General features: G+C 35.7%; 1 protein-coding gene across 2 annotated transcripts; it reads right to left on the minus strand.

The window, feature by feature from the left end:
- Positions 1-20,696, minus strand: LOC108677582. 2 transcript variants are annotated; one of them, XM_047880533.1, is made up of 10 exons: positions 20,576-20,696; positions 13,917-14,012; positions 12,694-12,789; positions 11,195-11,842; positions 10,887-11,005; positions 9,927-10,070; positions 4,774-4,877; positions 3,162-3,305; positions 2,259-2,416; positions 1-1,904 (listed from the first exon to the last, which is right to left on the minus strand). In XM_047880533.1, exons 2-10 carry the CDS (start codon positions 13,998-14,000, stop codon positions 1,764-1,766), a joined length of 1,638 nt encoding a protein of 545 aa, XP_047736489.1. In that variant the 5' UTR covers positions 14,001-14,012; positions 20,576-20,696; the 3' UTR covers positions 1-1,763. The 2 variants fall into 2 exon arrangements, with proteins under 2 accessions (XP_047736489.1, XP_047736490.1); XM_047880534.1 differs by lacking the exon at positions 12,694-12,789.
- Positions 20,697-21,175: the final 479 nt, after the last annotated feature.

A 21,175-nucleotide genomic window follows, 5' to 3' on the forward strand; every position in this document is an offset into this window, starting at 1 on the left:
TGCATAATAATTCTATATTTAAGCGTGCAGTACAAATATACAAATTTAAGGACAGTACTGAGTGAGTGTAATGTACAATGAACAAATAACACAATTTTTACATAACAGTCATTTCAGGATATATAAAAAATAATCTGTATAGATTTAAAGTTCAGCAATATTGAACACAAAACTGCGCTCACAATTTGCATAGAAAAGATACGAAATTCGATTGAACAAAATTAAGAGGAAGAGTGGCATCAGCAAAAAATTATAACAGTGCAGGGTATAGTGCATATATGAATCACAACTGCAGGTCAGTAGAGATAAGTAGCGGTTTTGACGAGAATTAGGTTGCATAAAAAGAATAATTGAAAACCGGTGTGTACTTTATTGCGTATTTGAATTTGAAATATAAGTCAAAACTTAAAAATCAAATAATTTGAAAATAAATGTGGTAATGACGTCTTTGTAACCACTATTTTAAGCTCATAAACTGAATTCACCGCAGAAGGAGAACGATCTAAATCTACATAACAAAGCATACTTTTTTCTAGAAATGTTTGGTCAGGTGGTGTGTTTGGATACATTTTTTGATCAGCCGTAATGATATAAAAGATTGTGACTTCTAAGGAATAAAATCTAAATTTGTACGTGCAAATTTTGGATTGCAATGTGGTTCGCACGGTAAAAATTTTATAAACGGTCGATTTTATTAAATTGCGAACCGGACAGAAACTTTTTAACTAGTGAATTTTTTTGTAAAAAATGTCATAGTTGGAAGCAAAGAAGAATAGAATGCTTGATACGACTCAGTACAAATTGAATTAGGCGCGGAATAGTCAGAAATTTTTTCAATGCATTTTCGATTTTTCCAAGGCACGAAACTAGTTGAAGTCAGTATGAAATTCTCTGAAAAATCTGAGATTACATGAAGCATGGAGCCTTCTTAGGTCTTATTTTTCTTGCAAGATTTAATTTAAATGAGATATAGACAGTGAGTATAGAGTAGTAAACTTCGCCAGACTTTGACATGGTGCATCCAAAATGTTTTTTTCGGTGTTCCTCAATTCTTAATGATTTTTCAAAATTTTCTGTAATCATGTTTGGAATGTATTCTTATTCGTACTTTGATCAATCTTTATCCCAGAAACAATGGAAATAATAGAGTAGAAAATTGAGCCCAAGTAAGAACCAAAAACATAATCTGAAAAAAGTTATTCTCTTGGCCCGCGAAAAATGATTTTATTTTTTTTTTTTGAAAATTTGTAATTTATTTTAGAAAGTAATATGCTTGATGTGGTCGTTTCATGATAGATACATCAAAATTATTATCTGATTTTATAAATTTACCTTTGAAAATCGATTATTTCATTGCTGATTGTTCGGAAATTCGTCGAGACTCCAGTGAATCTTTGCAGCAACGGTCATTACTGCACGTAATTACTGTTACCACAACAACCTTAATGGGAGAAGCTTCAGTTGTTATGGAGAGCCATGTTCATTGTCATTTTCAGTGAAATTATAACACGCGTCGCATTATATTACTAAATCGTTCTCTACTAAAGGTAATTATAAATTTCACGATAGCTGTTTTTAATATCACTGAATGCTTCTAATGCAAATTAAATTGTCACCACGGAACAGTTGCGCTCGTCCATGCAGATCATAGTGGCGTTTATTCAGGGTGTTGCCACAGAACTTTGATGTATATCAGTGCAGTTTGCATGTGGGCACATGTAGTGTATTTCTGTGTACATTATGTGTTGGTTGTGTAGTGACGTTTACTGCGGGTTGCCATAGGAGCTCTCTTCTGTGTACATCATGTGTTGGCTGTGTGGATCCTTACTGGCATACATGCATTCTTCGTCTGTCTTGCCGTGCTTGTTGGGGCAGATGTAGCATGTCATCGTCTTGCGAATTTCCTGAAAATAATTGAGAAATTCATACATCAGCCTAGAATTTTAATGAAAGATTTCAAAGTCTGATATCTAATTTAGTATTTATTAATATGGAAATTTTTCGAAAAAACAGTTTCCAAAAGTGGTTTAAAAAGTTATGTGGATGTCACAGAGGTAGTTACGCAATTTATTAATAGAAACTCGGTATAGATCTTAAAAGTTAGGTTTCCGCTTTTTTCGAAAGGATAATTAAGGTTTGATGAGAAAGATGAGGTTGTTCTATTTACCAATTGAAAGAAGATTTTACATGAAAGCTGTTCACGTTTATCTTCACTACAAAACATCAGCTAAGGAATGGCAGGAACTCTGAAAGTTTACCTTCTTGCAGTTGTTCCTATTTTTCTTGCCGAATTGATCGACCATCTTGCCAAGTTGCTGGAAATTATCCTGGGAGTTTGGTGCTTGGTAAGTCTTCTCTTTCTCTTGTGGCACTTCGTTCTGGTGGCTCGACGACCTCGTTGAAGATGCGGGAGCAGCTAACGTCGAGAAAATACCATTATTAACATTGATGGATCATGAATTTGTAAAGTGGAAATTTCTACGGGAATATTCAATTAAAAACAACGATTGGCCTGTCCTAAAATCCATCACCGAATGACGATGTAATCATGAATTTTTATATTTTTCCCAATGATGAACTTTTCATTGATGCAAAAAATCTTAGAAGCCCATTAAAATGCATAAGTTCGGTTATCTGAACTGAAAAGAGACTGGAAACTTAGGTGTGAGTGAAGATGTGACAGTCACTCATCTGTGTCACCCATTTCTGCACGTGTGTTGAGGTCATCACAGTTCAAATTCTAACAATAATTAATAAGAGAAAGATTTTTTGCAAAGGAATTTATGTAATAAATGTACGCCGATATACTGATGGAAATTTTTCACAGTCGAATGAGGTCAGCTCCATTAACAGATAGAGTTATGTTGCAAAATAGATCTCTGGTCTAAATTAACAAATGTTAATTAATATTGATTAAAACCATGTCTGTACAGATGTCGCTACTAATGAAGAAGGGTCTATGTTATGGACTCAGAAGTATGTGATTTTCAAACATTCCTCGTGTGTATATATTTTTTAATCAAGTCAATGTCACTGTCAACGAGAAAATCTTTTGTTATCAATTATATGGTCCCGTTGTTATTCATTAAATGGTTACTCACGGTAAGAGCCGTTTTTCATTGGACCAATAATACAACCCTATCAGATCCTCATTCACTCACGAGCCGATCTCAGATCCGCAGAATCTTTACGATCTTCCTGCAGTCCAGACTCTGCTACAGCTTTCTTCTGATCGTCGGTCCCGAAGTCGAAGTTGATGTCGTCAAATTTGGGGAATTCAAACTTGTACGGATCGCTGTTACTCCCTTTTGAGTACAATTGTCAGATAATATATGATGAAATATCCGATCAAATGTCTGAATAAAAATGTAATAAAGTAGGCATATATTGATAATAATTAACTCAACGAATGAATCGACAATTATAACAAATAATTTGTAACTTGATGCCTGAAGTGGCTACATGCAAAAAACGTATTTGCAAAATACATCAAGCGTTAAGAGACTGGTGACATGTTACATTCTAAACACTGGTGACAGGCTATTTGGTATTCACTGAAGACAAGTTACATGGTATTCTCTGGTTGAAAGATTAATGGGATTCAACCGAGCGAAGGTCGTACAGTTGACAAATTTGACAGTTAATCAACGTAAGTGTTTAAGTACACATTTTTTTTACTTGAAATGGAATTTTCACGTCAACGACTGATTCACAAAGCCAAAAATTAATGGAAACGTCGAAAGTAACATGAAATGAGTGTGGTAGCATTTTACTGTAAATCGCCATAGGGATCATATTCCAGCACAGAACACCTCGAATTATATCAGCTAGGAAAGTCGCTTTTCAAATTTTTAAAACGTGTTATCGGTCAACTTGAAAACATTCATCATCATTTGGTTGTCCCTTATTAAAATGCTCCATTGATCAAATTTATATGATTCAGTGTCATTTTATTGCACTTATTAAAATGAGTCATTAGCAGAGTTGACAATGTTAATAATTATTTTACTGGATCTTATTAATATGTATCAATTATCAAGTTGAGTGAGCACAGTCGAGTGAAGATGGTTCTTAGGTTCTCTGGAGATCATTATCTTAGGTCATCAACAATCTGGAGGACCTAAGAACCACATGAGGGAGGCTCACAATGAGACCATCACCCGAGCGACATTGGAGGCCTGCACCAGCATAGTTATGCGGTGCCCCGACCCATCGAGACTGGCGATAGCTGAGGCCCTCATTATCAAGGGCGAGTCTCCAGCTATCAACCTCCAAACTACAGGATTTGTCCGGTCGCTAAAATTATTTTCAGAGTAATTTTTAAGCTAATATTTTAAATTGTATCCACTATACTAAACCATTAATATATACTACTGTCATTTCCAAAGTTCAATTTTAAGTGTTACAAAACCTTCACCTTGTTGATAATGGAAATTGTATTTTCGAAACGTCGCATTCCATTAAAATGTCATTTGGTAACCTGCTTTTTGATCTCCCAGCGCCAGTAAGAAATTTTGTTCGATTAATAGAAAATCGAATAAGAATATTATTAATAAAAAGCATGCTCTGGTCTTTAATCAAACTTGCATAATCACGTAATTATACTTATTAAAGTTATTAGAGTGCATGCTCAGTTGCCACCTTGTGCAAAAGGATCGTATGGCTCGGAATTTTTTGCACCTTATTAAAATTTATTTAGTCTAATTTAGTCTAAGTTGATAATATTCATCATCTTCCTCTAGCAACATATAGAAGTGTTTCTTCAGGTCCTACCTTGCGCGAAAGGATCGTATGGCTCGGAATCGAATCCTTCGAAGGGATCTCGCGTGTCGTAGACTTTATCTTGACGGCTTTGTGCGTAGGGTGAGTGGTCGAAGCTGAACAAAGAATTGCGTGAGTAAAACATGAATTTGAAGAATATGATACTCAATAAATCTGTATTACAATATTAATTGAAAGGAATCTATGCACAAATAAGGCAAAGAATGAAAGTATTCAATGAATATAATAAAAATAATTTTAACATTTCATAAATTTTTGTGGGTAAAATATTACCGCTTTTAAAATCTTCCAACGAGTGCAACATTTTCAAAATGAACCATTCAAATTTCAAATTCGTTAAAATGTTGAATCAAAAATGCCCAAAAATATCTCAGTAGGTGTCAAAATATTGACAATATTTATTCTATTTGGCTAATTTTCATTGTTTTTATTATGCTGAAAAATGTTACGGACAAATTACCAGGAAATTAAGTTGTTTAAACGAAAAGTTTATCATTAGTATAAGATTACGTATTACTAATTTTCCGTGAACATGAAAATTTATTTATGCAACAATTTTTTATCGTAACTTTCAACTTTAGAATTAGGATTTATCGAGAAAATTCAATCCACTTTAAAAAATTGGAAATAAATGATATCCGTTTTTTTCCGTTATGTTTAATTATGTTTAAAAAAATTTTATGAGTATCCAGCCAAACAGTATTTTTAACAGCGGGATGCCCTTAGTTTAAAAAGAACAATATCCTGTAAAAAAAGAAATTTGTTTTAGAGTTCACATTGTTGGAGGACGGCCGTCTTAACTGCAGGCAATTGAATATTATACTGAAATTCTAGAATAAATTATTAATTAAGAGGTAATTCATCCATGAGTACCGCATATGAATTATTTCAAGGGCTCTGCAGAGAATAATATTTACAAAAAAATTACAACCGATCAATAATTGATTGACTTCCCTTTCATGGTGCGAAGTCCACGAGTTATTTTCCCTATATCCCGAATAAATGTTTAAGTGTTTAAGAATTATAATCATCAAAACTAGTGATTATTATTCTATAATTTTATAAGAAATTTGCAATCAAAATAAATATTTTATAGGCAATAAAAAAGAGTTTTCTTCCTATTTCATACTTTTTATCGACAGAATAACCAAAGCCAAATTATTATATATTTTCCCATTCAACCACGAGCCAACATTTAATTTATGCTTCAAATTAAAGTTTAATTGAAGTTTTTCTTTCCAGTTTTGTTATTCATAAATAAATATAAGTTTTACTGTTATTTTAGATTTTAAGTATCTGTATTTATACCATTCAAATTAGGAAATTTTCAAATTTCTAGTTAATTCTTTTCATTAATAAATACTGCTTTTTTTTAAATGTTGAAAACGAATTTTAATAGAAGTAGTTGTGTGTTAAAGTTTTATACGAAAACGCTTTGATGTTTATGGGGCAAACGAAGCTTCACCTTTTTTTGAATTCGAGGTCAAAATCAAAATGGTCATCGCTATCATGCGGTGCATCACTCTCTTCTCTTCCATGCTCATCATTTTCTTTTTCCTGTTCCTTTCCTCTGTCACCATCTACATCGTGGAATTTGACTTTCTCATGGTCTTTTCCATCATGGTGCTTATTTTTTTCCGGTTGAATTTCATTGGCCCGAAAACCGTCATTTCGGTTGTTGTTTTCATCGACATTCGCTTTTTTGTCGCGATATGTTTCTTCTTTTTTGTTCTTATGAGAAGAGTGAGGTGCGATCTTTTCATCCTCTTCGTGATCAACGGTTCTAAAAAGGTGGTAGTTGGGTGGGAGCTTATCCGTCTTTTCAGCTTCTGGTTCTGCTTGTACAGGATGAGTTGGTGGTGAAGAATCCGGTCTTTGTTGCGATTTAGGTGGAGAAATTGGTGGGGAACTTGGTTCGTGATCGTCTAATCTTGGTCGAGATTTGGTTGAAGGAGCCGGAAAGATATTTGGGTTGTAGCCACCAGATCTTGGTTCAGATATTTCTGGATCAGGAGACTCGGAGCTTCTTTGTGGTTGTGGTTGATGGTACGGTTTGGATGGTTGTCCCCCGTTTTCAGGAGATTTGTTTTGGTTGCTAGTTTGTGGGTGCGGACGACTGCTTGGGTATTGTTGGTTGTGATAATTACCTTGTCGATGTGGCTTGTTATTTATTTGTATATGCTCATTATTATTATGGTGGTTGTGGTTCACATAGTCAGGCTTCCTACTATCGCTGTTATTGTCTGGGCTGGAATCTCGATGATTATTATGATGGTTTCCTTGAATGCTGCTACGATACTGATCATTGCGTACGCTTTGCTGATGGTTATTAAGGGGTAGTGGTGATGAATTGTCATGATCATTTTGCTGATATTGACCGTGTGGTTGATGAGTTATTGGTGGTGATGTTTGGTGTGGTTGACTTAGATGATGTGGTGATGTATTAATGGTTGCTTCATCTGAAGATGGGTTTTCCCTAACATGGTGATGTTCGTTAGTTTTTTCGTGTGGTGGTATCTCATGAAAACCGCGGTTAATGCTAGGTTGGTCCACAGGAGTGTAAATTTGATGACGCTGTTGGTTTTGTTGAACTGGATATTGATGGTGATTTTGCTGCTGGTGTTGATTTCGTTCTTGATGCAATGACGGTTGAGGTCCTTCGAAAGGCTGATTTTGTTGTTGATGATGTTGATGATGTTGTTGATGCTGTTGTTCTGTCTGTTGTTGATGGTGGAGAGGAGCTTGAGGTTGGGAATACGAATAATAAGTGTTCTGATGTGGAGGCTCGTGACTGTCCTTAAGAACACTGTCTTGTTCGCTGTTCTGTCCAGTCTGCGGATGAACAGCTACGTTCTGAGCGTCCGATGGCTGCTGTTGAACAACCAATGATCCTTGTTCATGCTGATGATGAACCGGCCTCTGGTGATTATGATTCCGAGGAACAGCATGACTTTGTTCATGAACGACAGCCGACCGTTGACGTTGATGTAGAGGAGCAGTTGGTCTCTGTTGAATAGCGCTTTGTTGGTGCAAAAGAGGAACAGTTGGCCTCTGTTGAATTGTCTCGTATTGATTCGGCAGCTGGTGTGGAACAACAGAAAGCTGTTGATGCTGTTGATTACTTGTTGGAACGATGGCAGTATTCTGTTGATTATGCTGCGGGTGGTTATAAAATTGTTGTTGAAGCTGTTGTTGCGGTTGATAAAGTGGCTGTTGCAAATGCGCTTGTTGGTTAAAATGCTGTTGTTGATGCTGCTGAGCAACAGGAACAGGGTGCTGAACAGGGCCTGTTCTCTGCTGCAACAGGTGTGGTTGTGGTTGTTGGAACTGTTGTTGGTGTTGAGGGTTTTGTGCAGGGTAATATTGTTGATGCTGTTGATATTGGTGCGGCTGGGTGTTGACATATTGCTGTGGTTGCTGTTGTTGTTGACTGTTGAAGTGCGGGTGTGGTTGAGGATCCTGTTGGTTGTGGTGAGGGCTCTTGGTGGTAACTTCCAGGATTTCTGCGTATTTTCTTCCCTGGGATGCTTTTCTGAATAAAATAGTTTGACAAAAAATTTCTGTTGATGAAATAATACAACCAAAATTTATTGTGTGATTGCTTGAAAAAGCATAAATTTAAATGAATTAACAAAAGATAATACAATTTTGTTATGAATTCGCTCTAAAAATTTTAAGTAAATTCGGAATTTATTTTAGAAATTTCTTCGGGGCTCGTTTTTTCCGCCAGGCTCAAGAGTCGATCCATAAATTATCTTGGTTCTCTATTTTATGATTCGTTGCGCTAAACTTTTCAAAAGCGCTCATGAACTTCCAGCTTTTTCAAATATCCAACTCCCATGAAACTTCGAACTTTTGCGAAGTGTATTAATTATATATTTTTTCCTCGAAATTTGTGACATTGGAAAGATTTAAGTTGTATTCGCGATAATATGAATATTTTTTTATGAAAAGTTGATCCAGAAACCATGCTGAAATGGAGCCATTTTTGGCTGTTGTCCCGATTCAAATTACGAAAGAAATTTTTATTTTTTTTAAATTATCTCTCCCATGGCTGCGTGACATTATTTTCAAAGGCAGCCGAATGTTTAAATTATATGCCGAGCATCCCCGGACATCACATCCATCATCACAAGGCGCTAGAACATCGTAGTAAACATAGTATAATGTAGAATAAGAAATACTATAAAAGACGCTATGCATCAGTACATCTCAACAATTTACTCATCACCGCGCACCTCATCACCACATAACATGTTGCTGCATCACTCATTACCACACAACATATCATCGTAGGACGTTCATCACACAATAAACTGCAACCCCTGAAAAATTACAGTTCGACTCATCATCACACATACAAGGAGGGGTCACTGCGGTCACATGTGATGTCTGGAACATAGACATCACTGTACATTATTGATCGAAAACCCTGAACCCCGAGAGTCTCACACACCACACATCTTGCACCGCACATTACACATCCCACCACAGACATCATTCGGTGAATCACAACAAATTTCCACCTCGTTGCCACACATATCTCATAAATGCTCAGTCTCACATACCACTCACACGTGTCATACACTACTCTAACACCACATACCCACCATACACATACACACCATACACATACATACCATACACATACACACCATACACCTAACACCACAAACTACACAAAAGATACAGCATGCATACCATACACCACACACTACACCTCCGCACGCCATCACCCACACACACAAAACACATCATACACTCCACACCACATACCCCCCCCCCCACACAAACCACTCATATATAAAGTACACACCACACAAATACCACTCACACACCCTACAAACAACACACACAACACGTACACATTACTAACACATAATACAGATCATACACGCCACACCACATACCCCCCCCCCCACTCACACACACCACTCACGCATACCACTCACACACACACTATTACTGACACGCACACATTACTAACACACCACACACCACAGCCACAATTCCTACACATTACTAACACACCACACATACCACACACACAACATCTACACATCACTAACACATCACACACACCACAGCCACATTACTAACACACCACACCCACACGTTACTAACACACCACACACACAACACACCTTGGCCCGGAGTAGTCGAAGACGCCGCGGTCTTGGGGCGCGAGCTGTCGGCTGTCGCTGCCGTGCGACGGTCGCTGGCGCTGTGTCACCTGACGCTGCTGGGCCTTCTCGTGCTGGGGAGCTTGGGCGGCCGCAGGGGCTTCCCTGAGGGGGAGAAATATATCAGTGACGGGGGAAATATATCAATGAGGGGAGAAATATACCAATGAGGGGAGAAATATACCAATGAGGGGAGAAATATATCAGTGACGGGAGGGCGGGACTCGAGGGCGGGGTGACCTGCCTAGCGACGACTAGGAGACGGAGGACGACGAAGGCGGCGCATCAGTGTGTCCGGGGACTAGGAAGTCCCGAACTCATCATATAAGGTCATAAGATAATAAGGGAGATAGATCGAAACATCACAACGACTATGATTATTCTACTTTTTCAAAAAGCTATTAAACGGAAAAATCTTTGCTATTTGGGCCTAACCTCAGTAGGATAAGTAGAATCTCAGTATGATGGGGGTTTAGGGTACCAAAATTTTTTTAGAACCATGAGCTTAACCTTAACCTAATGAGGTTGGCATTAAAAAGTATATCAAAGAGTAGCGTTTCATGTTCTTGATGTAGCCCCATAATACATCAACAACTTATTTTATAAGTAGGAGTGCGACGCGATTTTGTCGCACAATCACATGCCTCTCGCAAAATTCAACTAACTTTGTGCCAGTGATAATGGGATGATGTAGTTCTAATTTAACTTACCGTTCAATTCACTTTAGGAGTTAACAGAATTCGGTTATGGTGGCATTAGGCCAATTAAACTTAAGGTTGAACAAACTTAGGGTTGAGGTTGCATGGCATAAGGCCAATAATTCCGACTTACGGGTAGTGAGTAAGGTAAGTTAACTGCGGGCTAACTGACTTGGGTTGAAGTTACAAGAGACGACCCTTAAGAACTTAGGGTTGAACTGACTTAGGTTTGAGCAGGTCGTCAGAGGTGTGGCGACGCGAGTTGGTGAACTTGCTGTCCTTGCCGCTGTTTTGGCTGTGGCTGCAGTGCTCGGAAAATCCACCATGTCCATCATTGCAGACCTGGCGAAGCGTACGTTATTTTTAATTCAGTATTCATGCAATAAAAGAATTACACATTAAATATTGCTTATTTTTTCACTATGTAATGCGTTATTTAAAACAGGTGGAAATTAATAAATTACGGTTTTTGTTAGAGAGCATCAAGTTAGCAGTTTGCTTTTTTTAGTAAACAATTGTTAAGTCACGCACCTCACACGTCATGCCATCTTTGTTGACGATTTCACACTTTCCTTTGTTTTTCTTCTCCTCCTGTTTGCTGGAAGCGGCATGGAGACCGGAGCTTCCAAAGGGACTTTCGTCATGGAAATCATGTCGTCTTTGTGCAAACCGAGGCTGGAAACTGGAAGCTGCTTGTCCTCTAGGCCGATGATCCACAGTTCTTCTGGATCCTTGAGGTCTCCTTAACGCCTTTGATCCCTCGAATATCCTGGGTTCTTCGGATCTCTCCGACTCGGCTGCCTCTCTCTGGGGCTGCTCTCTTGCGGGGGCTTTTTCTTCTTTCTTATCGCTCCCGAAACCTCCAGAGAAGCCGGCAAATTCACTGTGGAATTCTTTGGGAAACTGGAATGAATTACTGGAACTCCCGAAGAGACTTTGACTGTTTTTAAAAGTATCAGGAGGAGCGATGTTTGATGAAGCCAAGTTAGAGGATGACCCGAAAGGATTGCCAGGCATGAAGCCTTGTTCTTTCTGCGCGGCCATTTGTTCTTTGGTCATTTCACCCAGATGCCCAAGGCCACCGAACTGGAAGCTTCCTAAAGTTGGAAAATTGTTGCTTGCGGCTGGAAGTACTTTGGTGTACTCAGGGGCTGAAGCCGCAGAATCTATGCCCACATCCTGGAATTTTGTAAAAGGAAGATTTGAATAACAAAATATTTTCAAGACTGAATTTCTTTTCTGTATGTATTGGAAAAGTTTAAATCTGGATGTGAAATTTCTTAGGTTTACACCTTAACTGATTTAAATATTTAATGCAAAGGAATTAGTTCATTGTTTCACGTCAATCTTTTTTCATTTATAAAATAGAGAGGGACAATTAGTAAAAATGATTTGAATTGATTCCTATTAAAAGGCATTAACAAAAATGTGAAAAATTATGATGTGCAATGCATCCGTAAATATTAATCAGGAATTGTATCTGTTACGTTACTAGAAAAAGCTTTATTTACAACCATGAAGAATAATATATATTTAGTGATGCTTGTTTCGAGTCAAATTATTAATTAAAGTGGCAAGATTGGATTGGAGACTTGATGAAAGACATCTGGTCGCCAAGTCTATTCAAACGAAACGTTGTTTAAAGTTTGAACCCAAATATTAGGGGATAATTTTCAAATACTTTCCAAGTATTAACTTTGAAAGCCGAAGAACCTAAGATCAAATTAGATGTAAAGTAACTATTGGTTTAGGTATCATTGTTATTTAAAGCTTATGTGCATGAAGATCAAAATTTGCGTCAGGTAAAGATAGAAGCCTGATATTGTTAGGTTGAATTGCAAAATGAATAATAAAATTCAATTCTACTTCAGTTAGTAAAATTGAAATTAGAAACGAGCATTTAATTCAAATGTTAATTAGAAGCATGCGATTAAGGTTTGAAAAAACTCAATGTTATAAGTAAACAGAATAACATTTAGTGATTAAACTTAAATATAACAAGCTAATATTATTAAAGCTTTAGCACCAACTTGGAAGAAGTTACGGAAGCCAATATCCTCCATGAAGCCACCTAAAGCCTTAGATTCAGCCACCTGCTGCGTGCCGGTGGCTATGGGACCTGCCACCTGGTGGATTATTAGTTAAAGTTGAACTAACACGTGGCTAATTTTAATTTTTTAAATATTTTTAAAATTTTTTTTATTTTTATTTCACCACACGTGCCGAGCGGGCGCATCAGAAATAAAGGAGGTTTCTAGTCACGACTGCGTAAATGATTTATGCATTGCAGACCGGCAAAAAGTTATTATATATTATGTTATATATAAAGGAAATGAATAAAGAGGATTCCCGATTTTTTTAACTTACAAGTTAATAAATGAAAAATTTTATCATCAAAGAAGTGAGAAGTTTACAAGTGATTTAAAGAACATTAAAGGCCACCAATTATGTTCGTTATTTATGGCAGTGACTGTGTTACCTGCTTGATAATTCAAATTGGACTAACCGGATGAGTTGGTAATTTGCGAGAGCGAAATACGAACGTTCAAGTTTTCTAATACATAAAACGCATAACTTAGTAATTGTGGAATTTTTCCGCAATCAAATTTTTAATTGAATTAAAAAGACATTCAGACTCAATCTCAAAAGAGAATATTTTTTACAATAATTTCTGTATTTTATTTGCTCCACAGTTCAGTCGAAATTAAATATGGTAGCAACATAAGTTAAATATTGGTTGAGTTATGAGAAGAGATGGCTGTCTTCTGTAAAATATTTAGAAAAAATAGAATTAGCAAAGTTATTTGAAGCGAGGCTGTCAGCAATAATCACTAATAATAAAATGAAATTATTTTAAGCAAACTTATTTAAAGCTTATGTGAATGTGAATGAAGGCTCTACTCTAAATATACGAAATAAGAAACGATAAAGACCAATATAAAAATTAGAATAGAGAGAGATGACATGAATAGAGATTTTTCATCTGAGGAAATAAAATTTAAACCGGATTTGTATCGGTGTATAACCTTTTATATTTTCTTTTTAATTTTATTCATATTTTAAAATCATTATTTGTTATTTATTCCACCGATATCACATTATAGCACTGATTAAAAAAATGTTAGTTATTGAAATGTAAATGAACGTTTATTTATATGTTTATTTATGTAAAGTATACATTTATTATGGATGAACGTTCAAGAGCTAGCAGTCTTTTTGGTTATTAAAATTTTTAAATTTAAATTACACTCACCTGCGTAACATGAGACATGCTGGCCGCCATAGAACACGTCATCACTAACATCATCACTATTATCATCACCATCATGCGATCCATGCTCGCCAAATTCTGTACACAAATTTAAAATACATTAAGATACAATTTCATGGTTATAAAAGTTTCATGATCTAAAGAACATTCTTGAAATTTTTAGTAATGTACGGATTAAACAACAAATTTTAAGATTTAAAAAAGAACATTAAAAATTGAATTTATCTCGAAAATCGATACTTTCTGTGACGCATTTCAAAAATTATTTCATGCCGAAAAAAATATTTAACCCTTATAAACAATGCAAGCTGCATTTTATAGGCAAACTCGCGTCGTAATCTTTGATGGAATTTGAATTTTGAAAAGTGTAATTCTTTTATTCGTTGCTTTAGCTTATTTTTGTTCAGAAAAGAGCGCTTATTCGTAAAACAATTCGCTCACGTGTGACAGTCTGCCGCTTTAGAACGGCAATTACGAAACATAGGCGTGCGTTTCGTCTGTATTCGAATTCGGTACGTTATATACACGAGTGCGTTGCGTCACAATCGAACAAACAATCAGAAAAAAGTGACGCGCACGATCAACAGAGAACGTGATGTGATGTCTTCGCGTATGTCTTCGACGTGCAGGTATCAACGGAATGAATTGGGCATATTTTACCAACGCACACATTTTACGCGTAACACTGATGCGTTGTCCATTTACCGCTGAGCACAAGTAGATCAGGATGACCCAAACAGAGGCCAAATGTGTATCGCTTTTTGGACCGTACACTTACATATTTATTGGAGTGGGACCAGTGAAACAATGCTTATTCGACACCCGCGAAGCATCCATGAAAATTTACCGGGGAAATCACAACACATAGACAACCGGGGAAATTCGATCGATGTTTTGATGGAAATTATACGTCTAAGCTGCTAACTAAATTCAAGAAAAAATTCACACCTGTTGTAAAACTCACAGAGCCTTCACAAAGAGAGTACATTCACATATTTCCCCACATAGAAATATGTTGGAATATGTTCCAATATGTTCCAATCTATTCCATTGTTGGAAATACTTTTGACTGCGACTGCTAATTCTTAATAACGCTATCATGGAAACGAGAATGTTAATTAAAATATTTACGCTTCAACTCATCCCGCCAGATTCGAAACTGGAAATACAGTCAATTTTTAAGATTTTAAATTCGTAAAAATTTTTATTCATTATTTCGTATAGAATTTTTATTCTTTAATGAATTTTATTTATGTTGGCAGGGAACAGAACTAAGCATTCGAGGAAAATCAAAACCATAATAATAAAACAATAATAAACCATAATAAAACCATAATCATATCATTGAGTTTCCAACATAAAAAAAGACGCAAACTGCAATATTTCAGTACAATAAATGACGAGACAATACAGTAAATGATGCATGAATTTGCCGAGAATTTTTTATGCGAAAAATCATTTGGACGAAAAATTGCGTTAATTTTTTACACCTGCAGAGCCAGAGACTTTTTCTTTGGTGTCAGGTTCGTGCGTGCGTGACTGTGCTGCGGGAAAAGAGATTGGAAAAAGCTTTTGTTCTTCAAATCAACTGAGGCAAATCTCCAATTTCCTGATCATCAAGTAACCGACCAAGCAAAAACTTCGTAATTTTTTATTTTATTTAAATTGTGGAGATAATGCTTTCTCTGCACTAAGTTAGATACCGTGAGCAAAGATATATAATTGTGTTTTGTAGCTGCGATTGTTAGTGACAATTGAATTTTTATTCTAGTTTAATGAAAGTCTTGCGTTCGGTGGTTCTGAGTGAAAGATCTTTACATAAAATACAGAAAATTGATTTTCTTCCGTTTAATGCTTGTAAATCTCGTCGGTTCCGTGTTTCTTTTAGTCCTGCATATTTCTTGAGTTAGTGTTTTAATAGCTCCGTCATTTCAATTTTCGTCGCGTGCCTTTTTGGGTCAGAGCTTTAAAAAATGAGGAACAATATTTTTGAACCGAATCGTGGTTGCTATTGCTTTATAGGCTTTAGGGATTTATTTTAATTGAATAATTGTCCAATTTGATCATTTTAAATGAAACTCAAGGAAGAACAATAAATGATATGAAATAATAAGGATTATTAGAGAGAGAAATATGCGCAATAAATTAGGATGATAGGCGTTTTTCGTTCTGCCTCTCCATTTTGATGACGTCACATGAAGCAATAACAAAATTTCCCATTCAATCGTCGGGCAAAAAAAATCTCTTGCATCGCCGCTTGTTGAAGCGAACGATTGCTTCATTGTTTCTCGATGGCAAGGCCCCGTGGGTGAGGGTGATGGGTGACATCATGGGCCGTGGGTGAGGGTGATGGGTGACATCATGGGCTGTGGGTGATGGTGGTGGGTGACATCATGGGCTGTGGGTGATGGTGGTGGGTGACATCGTGGGCTGTGGGTGATGGTGGTGGGTAGGACGTGAAACGTTATAATCTTTACTTTTGAAATTTTCATACTTAATTTGTGATATTCAGCTTGAAGATTTTAACATCATAAAATTGTCTTTTTAATTAAGTCATTGAGTGAAAATAAAATTTTGGATTTCAGATTCGATTGAAGCAAAATTTTCTGTCGTCCCTAAATATGATTAAATAGTTTGTACTAAATACAATGTCACGAAAATATTTTGCCGTTCGTATTTTCGCCAGTTGGTCAACTAATACAACGAAATAAGTAAATATGAACTCAGAAAGTAGGATATGCTGTGGCTATTAGGTAATTTTTACATAGATTTCTTCTTATTAATTCACCTCTGCATTTTAAAATCGTTGTAAATAATATGTATTGTAGATATTACGATGATTAATATCGTATTCATTATATTCACTTGATCTACTTATTTTTATTATTTAATGATTCTAAAAAGTACATTAAAATTTACCAGACTTAAGCGTGATTTTTTAACTGTGAATTTTACTTTTATTATAATGATAAAAAATGCTGCAATGGAAGTTGTTCATATTTTCCGATTCTGTCAAGTCGGAACACTTATTTCGACTTCATTTCTCGCAATTATTTCATGTTTATCTTGTTGTTTAAAGCCTTTTATCACAGATAGAACAATGTTTGATCGAGTCATTATTTGATCGAGATTTAGCCATTTTTAATCCCAGTCAACGAAGATACCGAGATTGTCGATGTCTTCATCAGTTTTCAGTTGCTGATAATTACAGATGAGGTTTTAAATTTCCATCAATTAAGCCTTTAAATCTCTCCAAACGAGACCTCATTTTACGCTTTTGCAATACAGAGCTGGCCTCTTGTAATTGAAACAGTTTTTTGTTAATTGAAATTGAAACAGTTTTTAATTGCTAAATGGATTGTTAATTAAAAGTGAAAGAGTTTTTGTTAATTGAAATCGAAACAGTTTTTTGTTAATTGAATTGAAACAGTTTTTTGTTAATTGAATTGAAACAGTTTTTTGTTAATTGAAATTGAAACAGTTTTTTGTTAATTGAAATTAAAACAGTTTTTTGTTAATTGAAATTGGAACAGTTTTTCGTTAATTTAAATTGAAGTAGTTTTTTGTTAATTGAAATTGAAGCAGTTTTTGTTAATCACTCGGTAACCAAATTCAGAGAAAACTTCATATCCACTAACATCATCGTGCGGTAGCATTCTCCGTGAAGTTTTTCGGCTCAAACAGCATAAAATTGAACACAATTAATTATTTTTGATTTCAAAATGCCAAAATTTACCGCATTCATTCTCTTAGAAAAGGAAAACAATGCGTTTTGACGTCACACAAGTCCAAACTTGAACCTGAAGGACTCGAATGGATTCCATCGGCAACTTTGCGTGACCTACAATTTTTTGATCGGAAAACTCAGTGGGGAAAACCATTGGGAAATTGTAAGAGTGCGCAACGCTTAGTCTGTGCAACCGAGACAACCTTGACATGCTGTAACTTGACCAACAGAACTTTGACCAACTATAACTTGACCTACTGTAACTTGACCTAGTGCAACTTGACCAACATAACTTTGACCAATTGTAACTTGACCTACTGCAACTTGACCAACATAACTTTGACCAACTGTAACTTGACCAACAGAACTCTGACCTACTGTAACTTGACCAACAGAACTTTGACCAACTGTAACTTGACCTACTGTAACTTGACCAACAGAACTTTGACCTACTGCACCTTGACCAACATAACTTTGACCAACTGTAACTTGACCTACTGTAACTTGACCTACTGTAACTTGACCTACTGTAACTTGACCAACATAACTTTGACTAACTGTAACTTGACCTACTGTAAATTGACCAACTGCAACTTGACCAACTGTAAGTTGAACAACGGCGACTTGATCAACTGTAACTTGACCTACTGTAACTTGACCAACACAACTCTGATAACTGTAACTTGGCCTACTGTAAATTGACCGACTGCAACTTGACCAACTGTAAGTTGAACAACGACAACTTGATCAACTGTAACTTGACCGACTGTAACTTAACCAACACAACTCTGATAACTGTAACTTGGCCTACTGTAAATTGACCGACTGCAACTTGACCAACTGTAAGTTGAACAACGGCAACTTGATCAACTGTAACTTGACCGACTGTAACTTAACCAACACAACATAGATTGACTGTAACTATTGCAGCACTCAAAAAACTTATCAAGAGAAGCCTGCTGACACCAGTAGTGCAGCAGTGTAAATACTGCGACTTAGGCCATACGACTGGCCGTTCATCACTTATTATTAATTATGTTATTATGAATTATATTATTAATTATGATTATTATGCTCGTTCATTCACGAGCATAATAATCCCCCAAATGAAACAAAACTATGTGTCATAGAGCTGTGCTAATAACGTCTAATAATGTCTAATTTGTTATGAAAATTCACCAAAACTTTGGTCTAATTTTCCAAGATGCACATGCACAATTCATTACAAGACACTGAGTAGGTAGAACGTCTCATGAAAAAAATACGGAGTGTAACGCGAAATTTTTCTGAAACGTTGATTGAGAAGGTGTGAAATAAGAAGTGAAAAGAAGAGGAAAATGTTTATAGGAAAAAGGTGAAATTTCTTCAAATATGAAGTGAAATACTTGTGGAATGTGAAACTAAATGGTAATGAAATAAGAAGTGTAAAGTTCATGCAATGTGGAGGTAAGAGTTTTCTAAATTTGAAATGAAATGTATATCAAATCTGAGTTGAATTATATGAAAACGAGTAATTTTTTTTAAAATCTGAGTTGAATGTAGCTGAAAGGTGAAGTGAAATGCACGTGAAATGTTGCAATGTACTGGAGCAAAACTTACTGGAAAAATTCCAGCAAGGTCGCAAGTTTCATTGAAAAAGAGTAGTGAGAACAAGGGACCATTGTTCTGCGCGGAGAAAACGTTTTCCTCTTGAAAATCTAAACATTTCAGCTGAAAAAATTAGAAAATATTTACTTTCAAAGTCATTTGATTTTAAAATGGCCGATTAAAACCGGCCAAGTCTTAATCTTTTTTAAACAAAATTTTATTAGCATCTTTATGTGGCTTTGGAAATATAAAAAAAGTATTTTAAAAATTTTGGATTTGAATTTTTAATTGATAAATGAACAATATTCACGGATTCTGAGAATGCATTTATATATGCTAGTGTTGATATGAATTTAAATTTTCGACACTTTTCAATAGTATCTCATCATTTGCATTTTGTTAAAAATTCTGAAAACATGGCTTGCATTGTTTTTCAATGGCCTAATTTTATCGATCAGAGCTTAAATTCGGAAAATCAAGGCCACAAGTGAGTCAAATGATTCAACTGCCAAAAGATGATATAATTCGAATTAACGTAAATTAAATTTATAGCCGGCAAATTTATAGAGAAAAAACAATCCAAGGTTAGCAATTACGGGTGAATTGGTTCTTATGATTTATTGATAATTGATGAAGTGCTCTTCCAGTACAATTATCTGCTTTAAAGTGGTAGCAAATTCTGAATAATTCGATTTTTATTGAAAGAGAATAGATAATACAGCCTAAAAAGATGGTAGCAAACGTTTTTTTCCAACATCAACAGTCTAGTAATTATTTTCGAAACTATAATTCAGAGGAAATTTTTTTTAGTAATAAAAGGCTAGCTAATAATTGATTATTATATTCATGCACGAGTGGCAAGTAATTATTTTGTCTACCGGAATAAGAATGAAAACAATAATTTATCCCTCCTATCTCTTTGAATTTATATCATCTTTTTTGTGACAAATAAGAGAAGCTAAACAGAACTACGTGGAATGTACTAGATTGTATCGAGTTACCGGTATAATGGATGATGGAAAAATGTACAGGCTCATTTAAGAATTTATCACACGGAAAAATTAATATCATTTCAATTTTTATTTGTATGAAATCCAGAAAAAATTTTCAGGTCATATATTAGAAGCACTCTAATGTTAATGTGATATTAAAAAAGTTGTTTCAAGCATTGCAATGTTGAACAAAAAATTATTGAATTTTCCCAAGAGAATCGGAAAAAGTGTGCTAAAAAGAGAACAAAAATATGATAAAAAATTATGTAATTTGAAAGTTGTCAAAGACAACTTTTTATGAGTTTGTTCACAATTTAATATTGATATTTACTTACTATTTTAATAAGTTATTCCAATTGTAGACACTCGTGTTTCAGTTGCATGTCAAACGCGGCTGATTTCACCCACAATTGCTCTAGAAATTGTGGATTAAAATAGGACAATGAAATGAATTGAACCTGTGGACGCCAAGAAAAATGATATAGCAAATTTTAAGACTGAATAATGACATTTGGAGCATGAATTAATTTAAATTAATAACATTAACCAAATAATGATGCCCTCTTTTATCCTTATGCGAACCATCCTCACCCAGTTCAGCCGAGCAACAAGAATATACAAGTGGCTATGATGGTATGTGTAAGTGGCTCCAGCTATGAGAGTGTGTCACTATTCGGACAAATGACCCAGTAGTTTTGTGAGAGTGCGTAAGATTAGAGCTGTGGCTCAGAAATAGTCGAGGGAAACGGTGATGTGTTCTGAGGGTAGCGTGATGGACCTGAGCTTTGTTGTTAGAGGGTCGTAAGTTATGAGGCGTGCCGATGTTATGAGATGGTCGTAAGTTATGAGGCGTGCCGATGTTATGAGATGGTCGTAAGTTATGAGGCGTGCCGATGTCGTGAGTTCTGTCAAAATAGTAAGATAGTGGTATAATT

Source organism: Hyalella azteca, unplaced genomic scaffold, assembly GCF_000764305.2.
Source record: "Hyalella azteca isolate HAZT.00-mixed unplaced genomic scaffold, Hazt_2.0.2 contig5529, whole genome shotgun sequence".
In the NCBI taxonomy this organism is placed as follows: Eukaryota; Metazoa; Arthropoda; class Malacostraca; order Amphipoda; family Hyalellidae; genus Hyalella; species Hyalella azteca.

What these genes read in the sequence shown, in the direction of transcription:
- LOC108677582 (XM_047880533.1), bottom strand. Translation starts at nt 14,000, where the DNA reads ATGGATCGCATGATGGTGATGATAATAGTGATGATGTTAGTGATGACG. An exon ending in GACGACCTGCTCAAACCTAA is followed by an intron (nt 10,071 to 10,886) that starts GTCAGTTCAACC and finishes TCTCCCCCTCAG; the next exon opens with GGAAGCCCCTGCGGCCGCCC. An exon ending in TGCGGATCTGAGATCGGCTC is followed by an intron (nt 2,417 to 3,161) that starts GTGAGTGAATGA and finishes TCTCGACGTTAG; the next exon opens with CTGCTCCCGCATCTTCAACG.